Consider the following 22,052-nt stretch of genomic DNA (forward strand, 5'->3'; position numbering starts at 1 on the left):
GCAAAAAACGGCCCGTTTTTTGCTCATTTTTGTCCTCCCCAGCCCCCAGGAGCACTTTGCAAACCCTCTGTATGTTGCAAAGGGGGTGGGGTTTCAGAGGCCAAAAATGCTGCATTCAGTGTATAAGATGTTCACCCTCTTTTTTTGGGGGGGGGGAAAGGTGCGTCTTATGCTCTGAAAAATATAGTAGTTGTCCAGTCTATCTTTGAAAACCTCTAGCAACGAAGCACCCCCAACTCCAGGAAGCTAGTCCATTGAGTAATTGTTCCCACTATCAGGAAATTTCTCCTTACTTTTAGATTGGATCTCTGTTTAACAGGCTTCCCACCCATTACTTCTTGTCCTGCTTTGGACAGTAAGTCAATCGTCTTTTCTCCGTGACAGTCACTTAAGTTATTATTATGTTCCCCCAATCCATTTGTTTGTTAAACAGAACATACCTAGTTCCCTTAATCCAGGGGTCTGCAACATGAGACACTCAAAGAGCTATTTGGACCTGTTTCCACAGAAAAAAAACACCAGGAGCCACGAAACCTGGGTGGGTGTGGCCAGCTTGACATCACTCACTTCCACCCAGTCACATGACCACCATCAACCCAGCCACGCCGACCCAGGTTTTGTTGCTCCCAGTGTTTTCTTTTCTGTGGGAAACAGGTATCTCTCTCCATGTGTGTGTCTCTCTTTCTCCCTCTCTGTCTCTCTCATCAGTCTGTCTATCTGTTTATCTCCTCTCTCAGGCCAGGTGAGGAGTGACTGGAAGGGGAGGGCAAGGGGCGGGGCCAGCCAGTGGTGGTTCAGCTAACAGGGAGCCACTGCAAGGGAACAAAAGAGTTGCATGCAGCTAAAGAGCTGCAGATTGCCAAACACCCGCCTTAATCGTTCATCATATGATTTAGACTCCAGATCCCTAACCATCTTTAGCTGTTGTTCTCTGCATTCTTTATAGGGCCTCAATATCTTTTGGATTTCATGGTGACCAGAACTGGATGCAGTATTCCAAATCAGGCCTCACTAACGTGGTATAAAGCGGTACCATCACTTCTTGTGATCTTGATATTCCCCCTCTGTTGGTGTAGTCCAAGATGACATTGGCTTTTTTTTTTTTGGCAACTGCAGCCTATTTGTCTCCAGCCATCAGCTTTCCCTGCAGGTCCCTTGGTAGAGAAAAATACTCACCTTGTGGACAAATTGTTCTACCCGTGTTTGCAGTCCCCAGACTTCAAATTTGACCGTCACCAACTTGTAAGAGCACATGATGGGCTGTGTATGTTCCCGCCAGCCTTCCTGTAGTGGCCCGCGACCAGTCTTAGCTGAGCAGAAGGACCGGAGATCCTATAGCCAATAGGGGGCAAAAAAAATATAGAACTTTGATCACATGACCAAGGGGATGCTGTAACAGTCGTAAGTGTGAAAAATGGTCATGTCACTTTTTTTCAATGCCTTGTAACTTTGAACGGTCAATAAATGGATGTTTATAAGTCAAGGACTACCTGTAGAATTAACCAACTGGCTGTGCTGTTGTTGTTTTTCTGGACTGTGTCACAAGGTTGATCTCAATTATTCTTTTTTCAATCCATGTCCCAAAGGTTCTTTTTTTTTCAAGAGGCAACTGGACTTCCTTTGTTTTTTCTTTTGAAGACGTTTCGCTTCTCATCCAAGAAGCTTCTTCAGCTCTGACTGGATGGTGGGGAATGGAAGGATTTATATCCCTTGCAGAGAGCTGGTCATTTGCATCCGTTTGGAGGGTCATTGAGGCCGCTTAGAGGTTTATCTGTATGCTCAGGGTCACCTGAGTGGTGCAAATAGTTCCTGCAGTCTGCAATTTTTTCCCCTCTGGAAATCCGTTCCTACTCCCACACCATTCCAAGGGTGTCCATCCCAAATTGTGTAGCTCAAAGTCTGTAGAGAGTCATCCAGCCATCCTTTAGGACAACCATGACCTGGATGCCTGAGAATCTCCACAGATTTTTAATTCAAGTCTTATACGTTTTTCCCAAAGAAAAAAACCGGTGTTCCTTGATCTCTAGGAGACTCTATCCACCAAGCACATAAGAGCAGCATTGTTGCAACCCCAGCAACACATCGATGTACAAGCAACCAATTTGCAGATTGCCATGAACTAACACTACAGCTAGGACTGAATTTGTCCTGGTCTGCAGAAGCAAAGCAACATGAAGTTCTTCGTCCTGTCTCCCAAGGTCCTCCCAACAGACCATTTACAGCAGGGGTCACCAACCTTTCGGACCTCAGGGGCCACTAAAGTCATAATTTTAAATCCCTCAAACCACTAATATGAATTAGGGATAGGATGAGGTCCTTCAGGCACTTAGCTTGGCCACCTGTTAGTGGAGAGAAACGCCCAGGGTCAACCCTAGGTTTGCTGTCCACCGAATCTAGGAATCTCAAATATGGCCAAGAATGAATGTGTCAGGCCTGCAGCCATCTTTTCTTTTGGATCTTTGGCTGCCACACTTTCTATTATTCTACTATGCATTTTCTATTGTGGGAAAATGGGAGGGGGGATTGTACGGAGTTATATGGGATGTAGCCATAACAACATTCTTTCTAGAAAGCCAAGGTCATCCTTTGTCTTTGCACCTCTGCACCTGACCAGAAAAGGATGGGTGGAGCTGCCAGCATGGCAGTGGGAGATTGGACCATGTGATGGACTGGGGATGGGGGGGGGCAAGAACTTGAACTTTCAACTGGGTGGGGAAAACCGGGAAGCTTTCAGATTTGGTTTTTCCCAGATGTGCCAACATGGAATTTGAATTTGAATTTGAATTTATTAAAATTTATAGGCCGCCCTTTTCCCTGAGGGGACTCAGGGCGGCTTACAATCACAAGGGAGGGAAGTGCAACATCAAAAACAAAACAAAATGTGAACAAAGAAAAAAATAGTGAAACACAACTTTCGTTCAACAATCAAACACTCGGGCGGGTGAATTAGGAACCTATCCCCAGGCCTGCTGGGAGAGCCAGATCTTGAGGGCTGCGCGGAAGGTCTGGACGGTGGTGAGGGTACGGATCTCAGCGGGGAGATCGTTCCACAGGGTCGGAGCTGCAACAGAAAAGGCTCTCCTCCGTGTGGTCGCCAGTCGGCATTGACTGGCAGATGGGATTCGGAGGAGGCCCAGTCTGTGCGATCGAATTGGTCGAAGGGAGGTAATCGGCAGGAGGCGGTCTCTCAAGTACCCAGATCCACTACCATGGAGTGCTTTAAAGGTGGTCATCAGTACCCTGAAGCGCACCCGGAGACCAACAGGTAGCCAGTGCAGCTCGCGGAGGACAGGTGTAACGTGGGCGAACCGCGGTGCGCCCACTATCACTCGCGCGGCTGCATTCTGGACTAACTGTAGTCGCCGGATGCACTTCAAGGGCAACCCCATGTAGAGCCCATTGCAGTATTCCAGCCTAGAGATCACAAGGGCTCGAGTGACTGTTGTGAGAGCCTCCCGGTCTAGGTAGGGCCGCAACTGGCGGACCAGGCGAACCTGGGCAAATGCCCCCCTGGTCACAGCTGACAGCTGGTGGTCAAAAGTCAGCTGTGGGTCCAGGAGGACTCCTAAGTTGCGGACCCTATCTGAGGGGTGTAAAATTTGACCCCCCAGCCTAAGTGTTGGTACATTAGCCAAATTATTGGGAGGGAAGCACAACAGCCACTCGGTCTTGTCCGGGTTGAGTACCAGTTTGTTAGCGCTCATCCAGTTCCTAACGGCCTCTAGACCCTGGTTCATCACGTCCACCGCTTCATTGAGTTGGCACGGGGCGGACAGATACAGTTGCGTATCGTCCGCATATTGGTGGTATTTTATCCCGTGCCTCCGAATGATCTCGCCCAGCGGTTTTATGTAAATGTTAAATAGTAGGGGGGATAAGACCGAACCCTGTGGCACCCCACATGTTAGGGGCCTCAGGGACGATCTCTGCCCCCCGACCAACACCGACTGCGACCTGTCCGAGAGGTAGGAGGAGAACCACTGTAAAACAGTGCCTCCCACTCCCACCTCCCGCAGTCGTCGCAGAAGGATACCATGGTCGATGGTATCGAAAGCCGCTGAGAGGTCAAGGAGAACCAGGATGGATGCATAGCCTCCATCTCTGGCCCTCCAGAGATCATCGGTCAATGCGACCAAAGCGGTTTCTGTGCTGTAACCAGGTCTGAAGCCGGACTGGAAGGGGTCAAGATAACTAGCTTCCTCCAAGGCCCGTTGAAGCTGGAAGGCCACCACCTTCTCAACAACCTTCCCGATAAAGGGGAGGTTGGAGACAGGACGAAAGTTGTTTAAAATGGCTGGATCCAAGGATGGTTTCTTCAGGAGGGGTCTCACCACCGCCGTTTTAAGTACGGCGGGGAAGTGCCCCTCCCGAAGGGAGGCGGTCACGACCGCCTGGATCCAGCCATGTGTCACCTCCCTGCTGTTGGCAACCAGCCAGGAGGGACACGGGTCCAGAATACAGGTGGAGGCACTTACAGCTCGAATGGCCTTGTCCACATCCCCAGAGGCAACATCCTGGAACTCAACCCAGAGATGATTTGCCAAGCGGTCCTCCTGTGTCTCGGCTGGATCTACTGCGGTGGAGTCCAAGTCCGACCGAAACCGAGCTATTTTGTCCGCCAAGAATTGAGCATAGTCCTCAGCCCTACCCTGCAAGGGGTCTCCCGCATCCCTCCTGTTAAGGAGGGAGCGGGTTATCCTAAACAGGGCGGCTGGGCGTCCTAAACAGGGCGGCTGGCTCTCTTAATAAATGGGAACTTTGAGCAATACTTTGCCTTGGACTCTGATTTAATTTTGGATGCGATTTGGAACCCTGAGAGAATGTTTGTCTTGTAGCCAGCCCGGGTGCTAGATTGGCCCCCTGTAAACTCTGTCTTTTGAGGAGCCTGGCCGAAGTTTTGCACACCGCTCACTGAAGCGCCTGGATTCCCAGGGAGGGAGGGAGGAAAGAGCTGGAGCTACTAAACAGGCCACCAAAATGTTTAAATGCCTGAAGGACCCTATCCTGTCAGCAAGTGAGAGTAATTGCTTCAGACGGCCATATCCAGTCCATGGGCCATAGTTTGAAGATCCCTGATTTAGTGCAATATTAAAAAAAATGGAAAAATGCAAAGATTTTTCTGCGGACCACCAACATTTTCTCACAAACCACCAGTGGTAGTGATCGCTGATTTACAGGAATGAGCAGTTGGGTTGGAGAAGCCAAAGCCACTCACCAACCATGCACAGTTCCCTTGTCCAACAGGTATGTTACCTCTAAGCTCCTGTAGTAGCGTTCTGGGATTTCATCAAAAGCAATGTCCAAGAACATCACGTCATGGTCTCCCAAGATTTTTTCATTGAGAAATATCTGTGAGAGCAAAGGGAAAAAACATTGGACCTGTCAACTTGCCAGTGAGAGAAAACAGAGATTCTCAGTTAATGAGGGATGGTAAAGTCAAGCAGGGTTGGGTAGATTACAATACATACTTTCCTTGCTTGGCTTGTCATTCATTTCCATCCATCATCTTTTTTTTTAAATTAAAAGTTTTAAAGAGTTTTACAATGATATACCTTCCCTCCCTCTCCCCCCCCACAACCCCACATCCCTCCCCCCCCACAACCTCCCAGAGCAAATACAGGGTATAAACATTTAGCAACCATATACTAAAATAAACTAACTAACTTTAACATCATCCCTCGCTTGTACTTTAACTCCCCTTTTGTAAAGCTAACTTTAGATAAGTTGTGACATTCCTTGCTCGTTCATTCATAAGCTATCTGGAGTTTCTTAGTCCCATATTTATTTTGAATGTAATCAGTCCATCTTCTCCATTCCAGCTTGTATTTCTCATCTGAATGGTCCTTGAGATATGCTGATATTTTAGCCATCTCTGCTAAGTTTGTTACTTTTAGCGTCCGTTCTTGAATTGTAGGCAATTCTTCCTTCTTCCAGTACTGCGCCAACAATCTTGCAGACGTTGTTAAGTTCAGAATCAAATTAGTCTCTGTAACTGTACAGTCTGTAATTATACCTAACAAGAATAACTGAGGAGTAAACTTTATCCTCTTTTTGAGAATATTTTGCATAATCCACCATATTTTTATCCAAAATGCTTTGACCTTTTTACAAGTCCATCCATCATCTTGTCTTCAGGTGATTCTCCAAAGCAGCTGAAGGCAGGGAAAGAAGCAATGGATGGATACTAATCAAGGAGAGAACCAAGCTAGAACTAAGGAGACTTTTCCTGACAGTGAGTGCAATGAATCAGTGGAACAGATGTTGCCTTCAGAAGTTGTGGGTGCTCCATCATTGAAGGTTTTCAAGAAGGGATTAGATAACCATTTGTACAGAATGGGAGAGGGTTTCCTATTTAAGCATGGGGCTGGACTAGGTTCCTGCCAACTGTTATTTTCTTGCACACTGCATGGTGGCGCAGTTGTTAAGAGTGCAGTATTGCAGGCTACTTCTGCTGACTGCCAGCTGCCTGCAATTTGGCAAGTTCAAATCTCACCAGGCTTAAGGTTGACTCAGCTTTCCATCCTTACAAGGTGGATAAAATGAGGACCCAGATTGTTGGGGGCAAAAGGCTGACTCTGTAAACTGCTTAGAGAGGGCTGTAAAGCACTGTGAAGCGGTATATAAGTCTAAGTGCTATTGCGTCTTTTTTTTCTTTTCCTTTCTCTCCCTTCCTCCTTTCCTCCCTCCCTCCCTCCCTTCCTTGTCATGGTGGCACAATGATTAGAATATTGCAGGCTGACTCTACCCACTGTCGGGAGGTCGATCCTGACCAGCTCAAATGACTCAGCCAAATTTAATGCAGCATTTCTCAACTTTGGCAATTTGGAAGATGTGTGGACATCTGCTCCAGGATTCCCCAGCCACAGGGGAGATTCCCCTGATGGGGTTTGTCCAAGCTTAATCAAGTCATTGATTAAGTGCAGTGGTAGGTTTCAATTTTTTTTTACTATTGGTTCTGTGGGCGTCGCTTGGTGGGCGTGACATGGCTTGGTGGGCATGGCAGGGGAAGGATACTGTAAAATCTCCATTTCCTTCCAATCAGCTGGGACTTGGGAGGCAGAGAATAGATGGGGGTGAGGCCAGCCAGAGGTGGTGTTTACCAGTTCTCCAAACTACTCAAAAGTTCTGCTACTGGTTTTCTGGAACTGGTCAGAACCTGCTGAATTCCACCTCTGATTTAGTGCATGGATAACTCCCACCATGTATGGAGATTCTCAGTCATCCAGGTCATGGCTGTCCCCAACGGGCATTTTCAAGTGGCAACTGGACTTCTTGGATGAAGAAGCTTCTTGGATGAGAAGTGAAACATCTTCAAAGGAAAACCAGAAAGTCCAGTTGCCTCTTGAAAAAAAAACACCTTTGAGACCCATCAAGTCTGCATTCCTGTCTGAAAATAGCTAGACAGGATGAAATGGGGTGGCTTTTCTCATTCTGTATGGGTTGCACTTACGTTGGTGCCATTTCCACAATTATCTTCATACTTGGTCTCTATGTAGATAGAAAATTTTGGCAGAAACGAGCACTGCAAAAGGGAAGAGAAATGGAGAATGTGAGTATATATATATATATATATATATATATATATATATATATATATATATATATATATATATATATATATATATATATATATATATATATATATATATATATATATATATACACACACACACACATACATACATACATACACACACACACACACACACACACACACACACACACACACACACACACAGATGATAAATGGTCCTCCCAGAGGAAATAAAAGAGGAGCGAAAGGGGAGTGGAGTTGCAGGAGACAATTAGTTCACTTAATTGGTTCATGACTCTCTGAGACTCCTTGCCAAGTTTTGCAGATATTGTCCTTGCAGCTCTCCAAGCCAGAGAAGGTCTGTGACTGTAAATCCTCCCTGGAAACACTTTGCTGGAGGTGAATGAGCAGAATTCACAGTCAATTAATAAAAGGGGATTTTGTCTGGACCAGGGGTTTGCTTCATGCTCTCGGGAAGCCTCGGTCAGAATAATCTGGAGGGCTTCTGCATCTTTCAGCAGGAGCACAAAAAATTCAGAGGAACTGCAGGGGTCCATTTCCCGAGAAGGAAGGAAGATCTGGGTTTCTAGCCCTCAGGATTTCAAATTTAATAGTTGAAGATTTGCAAGCGGTTGGTCAAAGTTATAAAAGGGGCAGAATAGGATTTTTTTTGCAGGTGCTATTTTCCGTCAACTAGATGAAAGAAAGAAACGTTTCTTTTTGTTTCTTGGTGCGGAATGGCTTGGTTTATATCCATAACTTTATAGGAAGGAAAGTGTAAATAGCACCTTATGTGGATGGTGAGGAGAGACAGTTTGATCTAGTGGTTAAGGCAGCAAGCTAGAAAGTAGGGGACTGTGAGTTCAAGTCCCACATTAGCCATGAAAGCCAGCTGGGTAACTTTGGGCCAATCCCCAGGAGATGGTGAGTTTTAGAGCTGCCTTTGGCATGAAAGCCATCTGGGTGATTTTGGGCCAATCCCCAGGAGACAGTGAGTTCTAGCTATGAAAGCCAACTGGGTGACCTTGGGCCATTCCCCCTCTCTCACCTCACAGAGTTGTTGTTGTGGGGAAAATAGGAGGAGGAAGATGTTTTGGATATGTTTTCCGCCTTGAGTTACATATATATGACTAGTTGATAACCCAGTGTTTCCGGGTATTTAATCCTGTATTAGACAGGAAAAGGCCTGATTTTGTTGAAAATGTCTGGACCAAATGTAATTTCTAATGTTGGATTTTCCCCCTTACCAGAGGGAGCCCCCTTGTGGAGTGCTGTGAAGCCGTTACCATGGCAAGTCCACTGCGCTGTACAGTAGAATCCATTTTACAGCACAACAGGCTGTATCTTAACAGAACACACAGCCCGAGAGGTTGAAGGGGTGTCTTACCCCCACAGTATTTGTTTCCTAAGAGTAAGTCATCTGTGTACCAAGTTTGGTTGAGATTGCTCAAGGCGTTCCAGAGTTATGCTGGAACATACACAGAGATGAAGCAAACTAATGGTTTCCTGCAAAGTCCACTCCCCTTTTGCTCCTCTTATATTTCCTCTGGGAGGAGCCATTTATCGTCCACCTGTGGCCTTACTCCCAAGTCGATCCCTGTTCTTGAGCTGTTCCCGTCGTCTGGCAACTCTGCATATGTGCACACTGGGAACAGGCTCCAGCTGTTCCTCTGCCTCACTGATGTCTGACTCTGAAGGCAGCTGATAACTGGCATAGGGCTCTGGCCCCTCCTCTGCCTCTGACACGGAGCCCTCATCAGAGCCTTCCCCAGACTGCATGACTGGCCCAGGTTCCTCCCCAACCTCCTCCTCACTGTCCAAATCTGCTGCCAGCTTTGCTGGCTGTTGGTGGCCCACAACACAGATGTTCCCTTTTTGCAAAGACTAATCTGCAACTCAGACAAACGAAGAGCAAACAATAGCATAATCAAGGAACTACAAACATTGACAGGGAAACCACTGGTATTTCTATAGAGGACAAACCCCTCTCCCTTCCAGCACTGATGATGTTACCTAGTTGGGTTATGAAGCGTCTGCAAGAAAATAACCAAATCTCAGAGAGCACCAAGGACTCCACTGAATGCCTTGAAGTTACTCATGGAGTCCTTGAGTCCTCTCTTCTATTCTGCTAGAGAAGTACTGAAAGTAAGAAGGCATCTTAGTACTTACTGTGTACTCTGCACCCGTTGTGAGATCATTCCAGATATCCCAAGTTAGCAAAGGGGAGACAGAGAAAGAGACAAAGCTAAGGTTGGAGAGAAGGAAGAATGATCCATTACACATTTTCTGGACAACTAAAGCAGAGGGGGGCTGCTGCTGGTACGGACCGATTCATCCATACTGGTAGTTCCGACCACCGGCTGCCCCCTCCCCCCCTGCTGCTATCCTATCCTATATATCTCACTCTCTGGCTCGCTCGCCACACCTATGCAGCCGAGATGATTTCCGTGCCTCGCCTGCTCTACTCACCGTGGCCACCCAAGAAGGTCTTCTGGAAGCCTCGTGCATGAAGTCGCCGTGTGTTTGAAGCCGACTGCACATGCTCACATTTTTGGTTTTTGCACTAGGCAAAGCAGTTGTTACACTATGGGAAGCCCACCTCTGAACTGAAACCACTCACTTTGTAACCTGGGGTAACCATGATGGTGTTTTAGTAAATTTCAAAGCTGTAAAAGCAATCAGATTGTGCTCAAATCTAGCAGGAAAATCCAATAACTGCTAATAAAAGACCAAGGGAGTAACTTGCCATACATCTAAGATCTCAAAAGACTTGATAAGTGATCTTTTAAGGGTGGTAAAGGTTCCCCTTGTACATAAGTGCTAGTCGTTAGGGGGCACTGCTCATCTCCGTTTCTAAGCCAAAGAGCCAGCGCTGTCCGAAGACGTCTCCGTGGTTATGTGTCTGGCATAACTCAACGCTGAAGGTGCACGGAACGCTGTTACCTTTCCACCAAAGGTGGTCCCTATTTTTCTATTTGCATTTTTTACGTGCTTTTGAAATGCTAGGTTGGCAGAAACTGGGACAAGTCATGGGGAGCTCACTCCGTTACGCAGCGCTAGGGAATCAAACCGCGCAATTGCTGACCTTTCTGATCGACATGCTCAGCATCTTAGCCCCTGAGCCACCGCATCCCATTTAAGGAAATTTGCAAAGGATCAAAATATTGAATTCCCTCAACACTTTCACTCGAGACAGAGCTTTTTGCAGATTTTCTTAGAAAAAAATATGGACTGTCCAAGAGTCGTGATTTTTTTGAAGCATGCCCAGGGTCGAAATTCAGACCCTCGGCAACTGACTCATATTTATGTTGGTTTCAGTGTCCTGGGGTCACGTGATCCCCTTTTGTGACCTTCTGATGAGCAAAGTTAACCTGGAGGCCAGATTCACTTAACCACTGTGTGACTAATTTAATGACTGCTGCGATTTAACTGTGGCAAGAAAAGTCGTAAAATGGAGGAAAACTCAAGAAAGGTCATACTTAGCAAGATAAATGTTGGGCTCAGTTGTTGAGGACTGCTATCTGGAGGTCTATCTCTCTTGTAAGGTTGTAAGAATGAAAGTATTTTTCCCCTGTTTTCCTTTCACTCCCCAGAAAACCAGGGAGGATCCCATCTGAAATACAGATGCCAGATTAACCCTTTTTTTCTTTTTGTGGGCTGAGAAAGCTGTTTAGACGCCAGGTATCTAGTTTGTGGCTTTCTCTCTGACCGAGGCTTCCCAAGAGCATGAAGCAAACCCCTTGTCCTGGCAAAAACCCTTTTATTAATTTACTGAGTGTTCTGCTCACTCACATCCAGCAAAGTCTTTTGAGGGAGAATTTACAATGATGGAACTTATCTGGCTTGGCCATGAACCAATTAAGCGAACTAATTGTCCCCTGCAAACTCCACTCCCCTTTCGCTCCTCTTTTACTTCCTCTGGGAGGGGCCATTCATCGTCCACCTGTGGCCTTTACTCCCAAGTCAACCCCTCTTCCTTAGCTGTTCCCTTCATCTGGCAACTCTGCGCATGCGCACACTGGGAACAGGCTCCAGCTGTTCTTCTGCCACACTGATGTCTGACTCTGAAGGCAGATGATAACTGGCATACGGCTCTGGCCCCCTCTCTGCCTCCGACACAGAGCCCTCCTCAGAGCCTTCCCCAGACTCCAGGACTGGCCCATCTTCCTCCCCAACCTCCTCACTATCCGAATCTCCTGCCAGCTCCACTGGCCAGCCGCAACACTCTCCTGTCTGCCAAGGTCGTTCTCACACACCATTAGCATTTTCTCCTTACCTGTGATGGTATACGGATAATAGTTCCAGGCTTTCTCGGTGATATAGAAGATTCGTGGTGTTACTGCCCGGGCCCAGCTAGGCAATTTGCTGCAGAAGAACAGAGCAGAAGGTTAAATGGAAATCAAATCCCAAATTGAAGTCAATGTCCAAGTCTCCAAGTTAATTAAGATATGTCCCAAATTAACCCAAATTAGCTCTGTAGCAGGGGTGTCAAACGCAAGGCTTGTGGGATGGAACCAGCCCATTGGGTGTTTAAATCTGGCCCGCAGAGCCATCCTGGAAACACGAAGGACCAGCCTGCAGTGCAGTGGTGGGATTCAAATAATTTAACAACCGGTTCTCTGCCCTAATGACCAGCTGGGTAGGTGGGGCTCAGTGGCCATGTGACCGGGTGGGTGTGGCTAACTCAATACCACTCCCGTCGATGGGCGCTTTGCCTTAGCTGTTACAATGTGATCAGGGTTAACCGGAGAGGCAGTTTCTGTAAGCAGGGCAACAAAGATGAGGCTAGAAACAACATCAGAATGTTTCCTTCCTGCCTTCCTTACAGGATTAGCCCCATAAAGTGGAAAAAAACAAAAGGAGATTTCTTCCAACAACCAGTTTTCCTGAATAGGATTCGAACCGGCTGAATCCCTCTACTGCTGCAGTGCCTCTGCCAATGAAAATGGAGCTCGCTGGCAGAGGGTTGCAGGAGGCTGTTGCAGCCCAAAACGGAGCTCGGGAGCCCATTTTTGCTGGCAGACGGCCCGGGCGACTAATTGCGCCCCTGACATGAGTGATGTCGAGCTGGCCACGCCCACCCTGGCCACACTTCCCCATCGACCCTGAGGTCAAACACAACCCTGATGCGGCCCTCAATGAAATCAAGTTTGACCCTCCTGCTGTATAGTAATATCATATTTAATATATAATAATATATTGCATATTAAAATAACATATTAAACTGTGCAAGGAATTAAGCTGCTGAGGCTGGTACCCATGATCTCCAGACTGGAGAGGACCATTATGTTAACAGAGATCAGATGCCTTCAAGGCTCACAAGAGAAGAATCTGTTGGGTTGGGGAGAGGAAAATGCCTAAAAATTAAACTCTAAAGCAGGAAACAGGAGTGGATAATCTTCTGTGGCTCTATGGCTTCATTCTTGCCTAGAAACAGTTCAGAGAAGAACAAACTCTATGTTGAAGGATTTATGGATTAAGACCGATGAAGGAGGAGTACTCATCTCTAATGATCTAACTGCCAGAGCCCACTGTAACAATATTGCCAAAACGGCATTAAGAGTTGTTAACCTAATCTTGCATAGCTTCTTCTCTGGTAATATTGTACTGCTAATCAGAGCATACAAAACCTTTGCTAGACCAATTCTCGAATACAGCTTATCTGTCTGGAACCTGCACTGCATATTGGACATTAATACAATTGAGCAAGTCCACAGGTATTTCCCGAGAAGAGTCCTCCACTCCTCTGCTTGCAACCGAATCCCTTATGCCACCAGGCTTGAAATTTCGGGCTTAGACAACTTAGAACTATGTTGCCTTTGGTCTGACCTAAGCGTAGTACACAAAATTACCTGCTACAATGTCCTACCTGTCAATGACTACTTCAGCTTCAACCGCAACAATACACAAGCATACAATAGATACAAACTCGAAGTAAACCGCTCTAAACTCGATAGGCAGAAATACGACTTCAGCAACAGAGTGGTCAACGGCTGGAATGCTCTACCTGACTCTGTGGTTTCTTCCCCAAACTCCCATAACTTTAACCTAAGACTGTCTACTGTCGACTTCGCCACATTCCTAAGAGGTCTGTAAGGAGCATGCATAAGCGCACCAATGTGCCTACCTTCCCTGTCCTAATGTTCCCTTTTATTCGTATCCATTTCATGTATTCAAAATCATGTTTATACTTGTGCATGTTCTCCGATACATGCTTGATGAAATAAATAAAATAAATAGCTAAATAAGATTAATTGATGGGGCTGTTTCATCTAAAGGTGAAAGAGCTAAGGCCAGACATGATAGTCTTCCAACGCACGAAGGAACGTCACAGGGGGAAAAGGTATGGATTTATTCTCCACAAGGCCTGAGAGTAAGAGAAGAACCAGTAGGTGGACATTTTTACAGAGGAAGACCAAAATTGGGAATAGGAAGAAATTTCATGGTGATGAGAAATCAGGAGCCATGGAACAGCCTGTCTCCTGTATTCACAGGGGATTTGTCACTGGAAGTCATCAAGCAAAGGATGGGCAGAAATTTATGTGGAATGGTCTGAAGATTCCTGACGTGGGCCGAAGGTTGGAGGAGAAGACTTTCAGGATCCTTCCAATCCAATGATCCTAAGCCATGACCCTGACCTTCTACCAGGTGAGCCAGTTTATGAAGAAGGGGACAAGAGTGTCAACAAGCAAGGTTCACAGGCAAGTCAAGAAGATGGACAAAATGTAAATTAGACCGCCAACTCGGTTTTATTCTGCTTTTATTTTTGCAGCTCCTGGGGCAGCAAATAGAAATAACAATAGCACTTTGACTTGTATACCGCTTCATGGTGCTTTACATCCCTCTCTAAGTGGTTTACAGAGTCAGCATATTCCCCCACAATCTGGGTCCTTGGAAGGATGGAAGGCTGAGTCAACCTTGAGCCAGTCAGGATCAAACTGCTGGCAATTGGCAGAGTCTGCAATACTGCATTCTAACCACTGGGAGGGAAGGAAGGAAGGAAGGAAGGAGGGAGGGAGGGAGGGAGGGAAGGAGGGAGGGAAGGAGGGAAGGAGGGAAGGGAAGGGAAGGGAAGGGAAGGGAAGGGAAGGGAAGGGAAGGGAAGGAAGGAATAGCAATAGCACTTAGACTTATAAACCACTTCACAGTACTTTACAGCCCCCTCTAAGCAGTTTACAGAGTCAGCCTCTTGCCTCCAGCAATCTGGGTCCTCATTTTACAGATCTTGGAAGGATGGAAGGCTGAGTCAACCTTGAGCCAGTCAGGATCGAACTGCTGGCGGTCGGCAGACTTAGCCTGCAATACTGCATTCGAAGGAAGGAAGGAAGGAAGGAAGGAAGGAAGGAAGGAAGGAAGGAAGGAAGGAAGGAAGGAAGGAAGGAAGGGAAGGGAAGGAAGGAAGGGCAATAGCAATAGCACTTAGATTTATAAATCACTTTACAGTACTTTACAGTCCTCGCTAAGCAGTTTACAGAATCAGCCTCTTGCTCCCAACAATCTGGGTCCTCATTTTACAGACCTTGGAAGGATGGAAGGCTGAGTCAACCTTGAGCCTGGTGAGATTCGATCTGCCAAACTGCAGGCAGCCAGTGATCAGCAGAAGTAGCCTGCAGTACTGCACTCTAACCACTGTCCCACTGCGGCTGAATGAGAGCAACCCAGATTTTCCTATTTCTGCCCCTCCTGAACCCCAGAAGTATAAAATAGATGAGTTAAGCCTCTGATATTACAGTTCATTCTCACAGTCGGTTAGAAGAAACATATCGGCAGATTTCACTGTTAGAAATAAAACAGATGAACAGAAACAGCCTGTTCTACTCAAAAGAGTGGGGGCTGCCACATGGGTTAAGAAGGCAATACCATGCAAGATGATTTGAGGATCTTCATTTTCATATACAGGACTGGTGTCTGAACCACAGCAATCACTGACATTCTTGGATTCTTTATTTCTGCACCCTTCAATAAATACTATACGTAGTTTATGACCCTCACCTAAATGGTTCATTCCTGCATAGGGCCTGTTGGACATCTCATCAGCTTAAGGCACTTATTTTAGGGAATGTCTCTTCCTAGTGACCCAGCAGCAGAACTGGTAGCAGAGTCGGACAGTGAGGAGGTTGGGGAGAAACATGGGCCAGTTCTGGAGTCTGGGGAAGGCTCTGATGAGGGCTCTGCATTGGAGGCAGAGAGGGGGCCAGGGCCGTCTGACAGTTCTCAGCTGCTTTTGGAGCTAGACAGCAATGAGGCAGAGGAACATCTGTGCACATGCACAGACCTGCCAAAAGAAAAGAACAGCTAAGAAATCAGGGTCGACTTGGGAGTAAGGCCACAGGTGGATGGTGAATGGCCCCTCCCATAGAAAATAGAAGAAGAGTGAAAGGGGAGTGGGCTTTTGCAGGAAACAATTCATTCCTTCATTCATTTGTTTCTTTCAGGAGTGTGAAGATCTGTCCATGAATCTCAGAGACTCTGGGCCCAGTCTTTCCTTTGCACATTGGAAAATATTTACATGGCAGCTTTCCAAGATAGATAAGTGGTCATAAATATTCCTTTGAAAGACTGTTTGCCAGGCCTTGGCTGAAGGTGAATGAGAGGAATTCACATTCGTTTAATAAAAGGGGTTTTGTTGGGACCAGGATTCGGCTTCGTGCTTTTTGGGGAAGCCTAGATTAGAACAAACACCAAGTGAAAGTGGCTGAAGTTCTCCCCGGCAGCTGTCACATCGAAGCCCCCCATTTCAGAAAGGTTCTGTTTTGCCGCGGTGTCACCTGCCAGCTGGAATGTGCAGGGAGAAATGATCTCCGGTTCCCTATCCCTCAATTATTCCTGTTCGGTTTTGTCCTCTATAAATAGAATTCCCCTAGGAGAAGAGTCGTGAGAACACAGTCTAAAAATATAACTGTTTCCCCACATGGACAGCTCTAGTGATGGCCAACTGGTTTTGATCGGTATTGCAAAGAGACAGATCCATGCTGGTGGGGCGTGAGTGAGTAACCGGGGGCTTCTATTCCAGGTCATCAAGTAAATCCAGCTCAACATTGGGAAGCCAAGTTTGAGCCAGCTGGGAAAGAAACGCTTGGAGCTTCAGCTCAAATGCAATTGCAAGGTAAAATCTGCTTCTATCAGTGTAAGCTGGGAGGAGAGGACTAAAGGTAAACAGCGGGAGACTGACAGGCTAATCCTAAATTCAATTGCAGGTCGGAGAGACTGCATTTAAATGGATTTAGCCCGATTGAACCTCGCAGGCATTGTGCATTTGGAAGCGGGAGGGAGGTAATACGAGATGACAGGGGTGGCTATTGGAAAAGAGGATGAGAATAAATCAAAACTTTATAAGAGGGATGCCCAGCTTGGTCCAAGGTTGCTTGCTGAGCCTTGCTTCCTATGAGTGGCATGGACTCAGGGTCACCTAAGGATAACAATCAGAGCCCTATGTTACAAGATGCCTCAAAGGGGGTGGAGGAGGAGCGGTGACTATCCCTTCAGGCAATAGCTATGGTCAACGGGTTAGAGCTTCTCCTCCCCATTCAGCCAAGGCACTTCATTCATGGTCAGGGCTTGGCTTTGTTTAGGAGCAGCACCCAAGGAAGGAGCCACAAAACATCAGGACTTCTAGAAGATACAACATGGAGAGAGAAGAACCCTCCACTCATTTCCCAAGAACAAGAAAGCTTCAGGGCATCTAGAAGACACAACACAGAAGGAGGTTAAGATTCTCCACTCATTCCCTAAGAATAACAAAGCATCAGGACTTCTAGAAGTCACAGCATAGAAAGAGGTTAAAGAGAAGATTCTCCATTCATTTCTTAAGAACAAGGAGGTTAAGATCCTATGTTCATTTTCTAGGATCACCAAAGATTCAAGATGTCTAAAAGACAGATCATGGAAAGAAGTTGAGGAGAAGACCCTCCACTCATTCACTAAGAACAACAAAACATCAGGACTTCTAGAAGACACAACATGGAAGAAGGTTAAGATTCTCCATTCATTTTCTAAGAACATCAAACATGTCCTGTCTAAAAGAAAGAACATGGAAGAAAATTGAGAAGTCCCTCCACCCATTCCCTAAGAACAAGAAAGCCTCAGGACATCTAGAAGACACAACACAGAAGGAGGTTAAGATTCTCCACTTATTCCCTAAGAAGAACAAAGCATTAGGACCTCTGGAAGACACAATATAGAAGGAGAAGAACCCTCCACTCATTCCCTAAGAACAACAATGCATCAGGACTTCTAGAAGACACAACATGGAAGGGGGTTAAGATCCTCCACTCATTTCCTAAGAACATCAAAGATGTCCTGCTAAAAGACAGAACATTGAAGGAAGTTGAGGAGAAGACCCTCCATTCATTTCCTAAGAACAAGAGTGCAACAGGACTTCTAGAAGACCTACAGTAATATGGAAGGGGGTTAAAGAGAAGATCCTTCACTCATTGCCAAAAGAGCGAGCTGCAGAAGGAACTGTCAATCAGCAGCTGTGAGCCCAAACTTCTCCAACTTGATATCCTGCAGTTGTGTGGGCAAAGATACCATCATGTTAACTGCAGGATGATGGATGGGAGCTAACACCCAACACTTCTGCATGGCGCTGAGCTTGAAAAGGACACTAGCAGCAGTGATCATAATCAGACTCTGATAAAGAAGCTACCTTGAGACTTCCCATCATGAATAACTTTTCCTTTACACACACACACACACACACACACACACACACATTTTATTTTATTTTTTATATAAACAATCCATTTTCTATTAAACAGTATGTCGTCTGGGTACAAATACTTTGCGCCAACAATTAAAGTTTACAATCATATTCATTATTTAATATATTCTTAATTTCCAATATCTTCAATGTCTAATACTATAACAATCCTCATTATGATTTATTTAACTCTATTACTGTGTTTCCCTGAAAATAAGACAGGGTCTTGACCCCCAAAATAAGCGCTTGGCCTTGTTTTCAGGGAGGTCTTATTATTTTTGAGGTGCAGGAGGCAGCAAGCGTGGTCACCTCATGGCTGCTGCTGTGTTGCAATATATTATCCAGGGAGGTCTTATTTTGGGGAAAACAGGGTAATTATATTAATACATTTTCTATACTTTGCACAACTTCTTTTATTATTAATTCTATGTCTATTCTCTAACCGCCAGTAAAAAGATTCCCAAATTGCATAATAACCAGTTTCTTCTTTCTCTTTGATAGCCAGTGTCAATCTATTCTTTTCTGCACATTCTAGTATTTTCCTAATCACATTCTCTAAAAGGTCCCTTTTCTCCCACGATGATACAGGCTCACTCATAATGACAAGAGGTCCCCACGGTTGAGTTAGTGTGGCTCTTCAGTCTGATCTAAAAAGATCCCTCTCCCCAGATCAAAGAAAGCAGGCTGACCATGACCCAGCCAGTGTAGTCAACTTCATTGAGTCAATTACCTCAAACAACCTTTCCTGGAAAGTAAAACATTATTGATCTAGGGCCTGTGGACAGAAAGAGAGAGGAAGAAGGCTGGGAACTGAGCAGTTGAAAGTATAAATGAGGGCCCAGAGGGAATAATTTTTCTTCTCTTATCTGCAGAGAATGTTTAGTGCTTTCAAGGATGACGGCCCATTTCCTTGAGAAGGTTCAACCAAGGCTGGCTAATGGGGGAGGAAGGGCAGATAGCTACGACCATATTTTATCAATAAATCAAGAGATTTGGCTGCATCTATAGTGCTCTGTAAGGTAACAAGGGTCAAAGGAGGAAATTGAGCAATTGAGACTCTAGAAAGAGTGCAGAGAAGAGCAACAAAGATGATTAGGGGACTGGAGACTAAAACATATGAAGAACACTTGCAGGAACTGAGTATGTCTAGTTGAATGAAAAGAAGGACTAGGGGAGACAGGATAGCAGTGTTCCAATATCTCAGGGGCTGCCCCAAAGAAGAGGGAGTCAAGCTAGTCTCCAAAGCATCTGAGGGCAGGATAAGAAGCAATGGTTGGAAACGAATCAAGGAGAGAAGCAACTTAGAACTATGGAGAAATTTCCTGACAGCTAGAACATTTAATCAGTGGAGCAACTTCCCTCCAGAAGTTGTGAATGCTCCAACACTTAAAGATTTTAAGAAGAGATTGAACAACCATTTGTCTGAATAGCCTAGGATCTCCTGCTTGAGCCACTTTTTATTTTGCCTGATTATTTGTCCACATTCTATATAGCGATGGAACTTCTCTAGGTTCCCAGCACGAGAACTTTCCTAAAAGATGCTGAAGACAAAACCAGGGATTCCCCCCCTCCCCAGTTACTAACACGAGTCCCTGAAAAGATGATGATAAGGCAGCGTATGTAAATGTGGTTCTGTGTCTTATCAGGATGTCATCTTCCCATCTCCAAAATGAAGGGTTCCTTCATGCTGGTGGGAATGGTAGAATAACTTTTCATCCTTCTAAATCCAGGGTCAGCATCCTTAAACAGTCAAAAAGCCACAAAGGTCCTAACTGGAAGCCCCCCATTCAATTCTGGAGCCAACTGGAAGTCCTGTTCCCCTACAATAGAGTCTCTTACTAGTGTGGCACCTTTTTTTCCTCTGCTAACCAGAAGTCCGGTTTCCCTATCATAGAGTCTCCTCCTAGTGTGGCACCGTTTTTTCCTCTGCTAACGAGAAATCCGGTTAGCAATAGCAATAGCAGTTAGACTTATATACCGCTTCATAGGGCTTTCAGCCCTCTCTAAGCGGTTTACAGAGTTAGCATATTGCCCCCAACAACAATCTGGGTCCTCATTTTACCCCCCTCGGAAGGATGCAAGGCTGAGTAAACCCTGAGCTGGTGAGATTTGAACAGCCGAACTGCAGAACTGCAGTCAGCTGAAGTAGACTGCAGTGCTGCATTTAACCACTGCACCACCTCAGCTCCTTAATAGAGTCTCCTCTTAGTGTGGCACCTTTTTTTCTCCTGCTAACCAGAAGTATGGTTCCCCTACGATAGAGTCTCCTCCTAGTGTGGCACCTTTTTTTCCTCTGCTAACCGGAAGTCCGGTTTCCCTACCATAGAGTCTCCTCCTAGTGCAGTTTCCTTTTTCGTCTACCTGTCCTAACTGAAAGCCCTATCAATTGTGGAGCTAACTGAAAAACCTGCCCCTTGCCATAACGTCTCCTCCTGGCATGCCATGCCCCCCCAAAAAACTGGAAGCTCCTCTCCAAATTGTGGCGCTAACTGGTGACAGGGAGCCACAGCAGAGGGATGAAATAACCACATGCGGCTCCAGAACCACAAGTTGCTGACTCCTGTTCTAGTTAGTCAGCATAAAACATTCAGTCCTTGGTTTACTCTGGATATGATTTCAGGTTTATTCTTGATTTAGCGCAGGTCTTTTGGGTATTGCTCAAGCCAAAACAAACCCACGTCCACCCTTCTTAGAACAGCAACTTGCTGTTCTTCTCCTGTGGCTAGATATGATATCACATCCATGCCCACTGGGCAAATCAAAAGGAAATACCAGCAGGAGATAATAGATTTGAAATGATGGCATTTGGCCAAACCACTGTGCTCTGTTCCCCGAAATGCAAAGAGCAGAATGGATTGACATCAAAGGTAAGGAAAGAGCTGAATTATAAATGAAGTTTCCCTCTGTTATTAAAAGACTTGGGCAGCCTCAAATGTGGGGCTGTCAACAGGATCCAGAGTCCAGACCCTTTCATCTCCGGTAGGGGCAGAGAAAAACAGCCCCAGAGTACCCATCACGTGGTGTGGCTAGAAAAATAACAGGAGGAATTTTAGACATAGCCAACCAATAGAGGTTATAGGACAGGAGATTGTTAGTAGTTTATTTCATAGACAGCTCAGTCCAAGTGTGGAAATTCCCAGCAAGAAGAAATTCTAAGCATCGTGAAATATTTTGCCTTAATCTTACTAATAAAAGGGGCTAGAAGTTCTGATGTTGTCAGGCTCATCCCAAGAATGACATAGACAGGGGTGTCAAACTCACAGCCCATGGTCTGATGCGTCACTCGCTGGCCATGCCCAGGCCCGGTTTAGCGAGGGGATAAAGGTCACAATACGTCACATGATGATGCCGTGATGACACGGGTTTGACACCCCTGACATAGAACAATCCAGTCAAAGTTCGGTTCTCTATTTGCTTACACACAATAGACAGAATCTTGCAAGATTAAGTTCATAGTACTCTCATCCTAATACTGTAGATATATTCTAGGAGATTCTAGGGAGTGACTGTCCTAAATATCTTCTTGAATCAGAATAGAGCTGGAAGGGACCTTGGAGATCTTCTAGTCCAGCCCCCTGCTCAAGCAGGAGAACCTATACCATCTTAGACAAGTGATTGTCCAGTCTCTTCTTAAAAGCCTTCAGTGATGAAGCACCTACAACTTCTGAAGGTAAGCTATTGTGCCAGTTAATTGTCCTCACCAAGGGTGTCAAACTGGCAACCCACAGGCTGAATGCATCACACCCGGGTCACGGCCACCCCAGCTCCACAAATGAGGGAAATGTTGTCACATGACAGCAAGGGGACATGGTGAGT

At 45.9% G+C, this 22,052-nt stretch overlaps 1 protein-coding gene across 1 annotated transcript in view; it reads right to left on the reverse strand.

Annotated features, from left to right (window-relative positions):
* LOC106547247 (cytoplasmic phosphatidylinositol transfer protein 1) overlaps positions 1-22,052 on the reverse strand; it is a 48,099-nt gene that overhangs the window by 11,652 nt on the left and 14,395 nt on the right. Inside the window, exons 3-6 of the mRNA XM_087701734.1 lie at positions 9,704-9,779; positions 7,451-7,522; positions 5,254-5,349; positions 1,177-1,332 (exon numbers count right to left, since the gene is read on the reverse strand). Of these exons, the coding sequence (XP_087557860.1) occupies positions 1,177-1,332; positions 5,254-5,349; positions 7,451-7,522; positions 9,704-9,779 (400 nt within the window). The remainder of the gene's footprint in view (positions 1-1,176; positions 1,333-5,253; positions 5,350-7,450; positions 7,523-9,703; positions 9,780-22,052) is intronic.

The sequence above is a fragment of the Thamnophis sirtalis genome, unplaced genomic scaffold (genome assembly GCF_051295495.1).
Source record: "Thamnophis sirtalis isolate CommonGarterSnake01/CBP01778 unplaced genomic scaffold, rThaSir2_p1.2 scaffold_14, whole genome shotgun sequence".
Taxonomy (NCBI): Eukaryota; Metazoa; Chordata; class Lepidosauria; order Squamata; family Natricidae; genus Thamnophis; species Thamnophis sirtalis.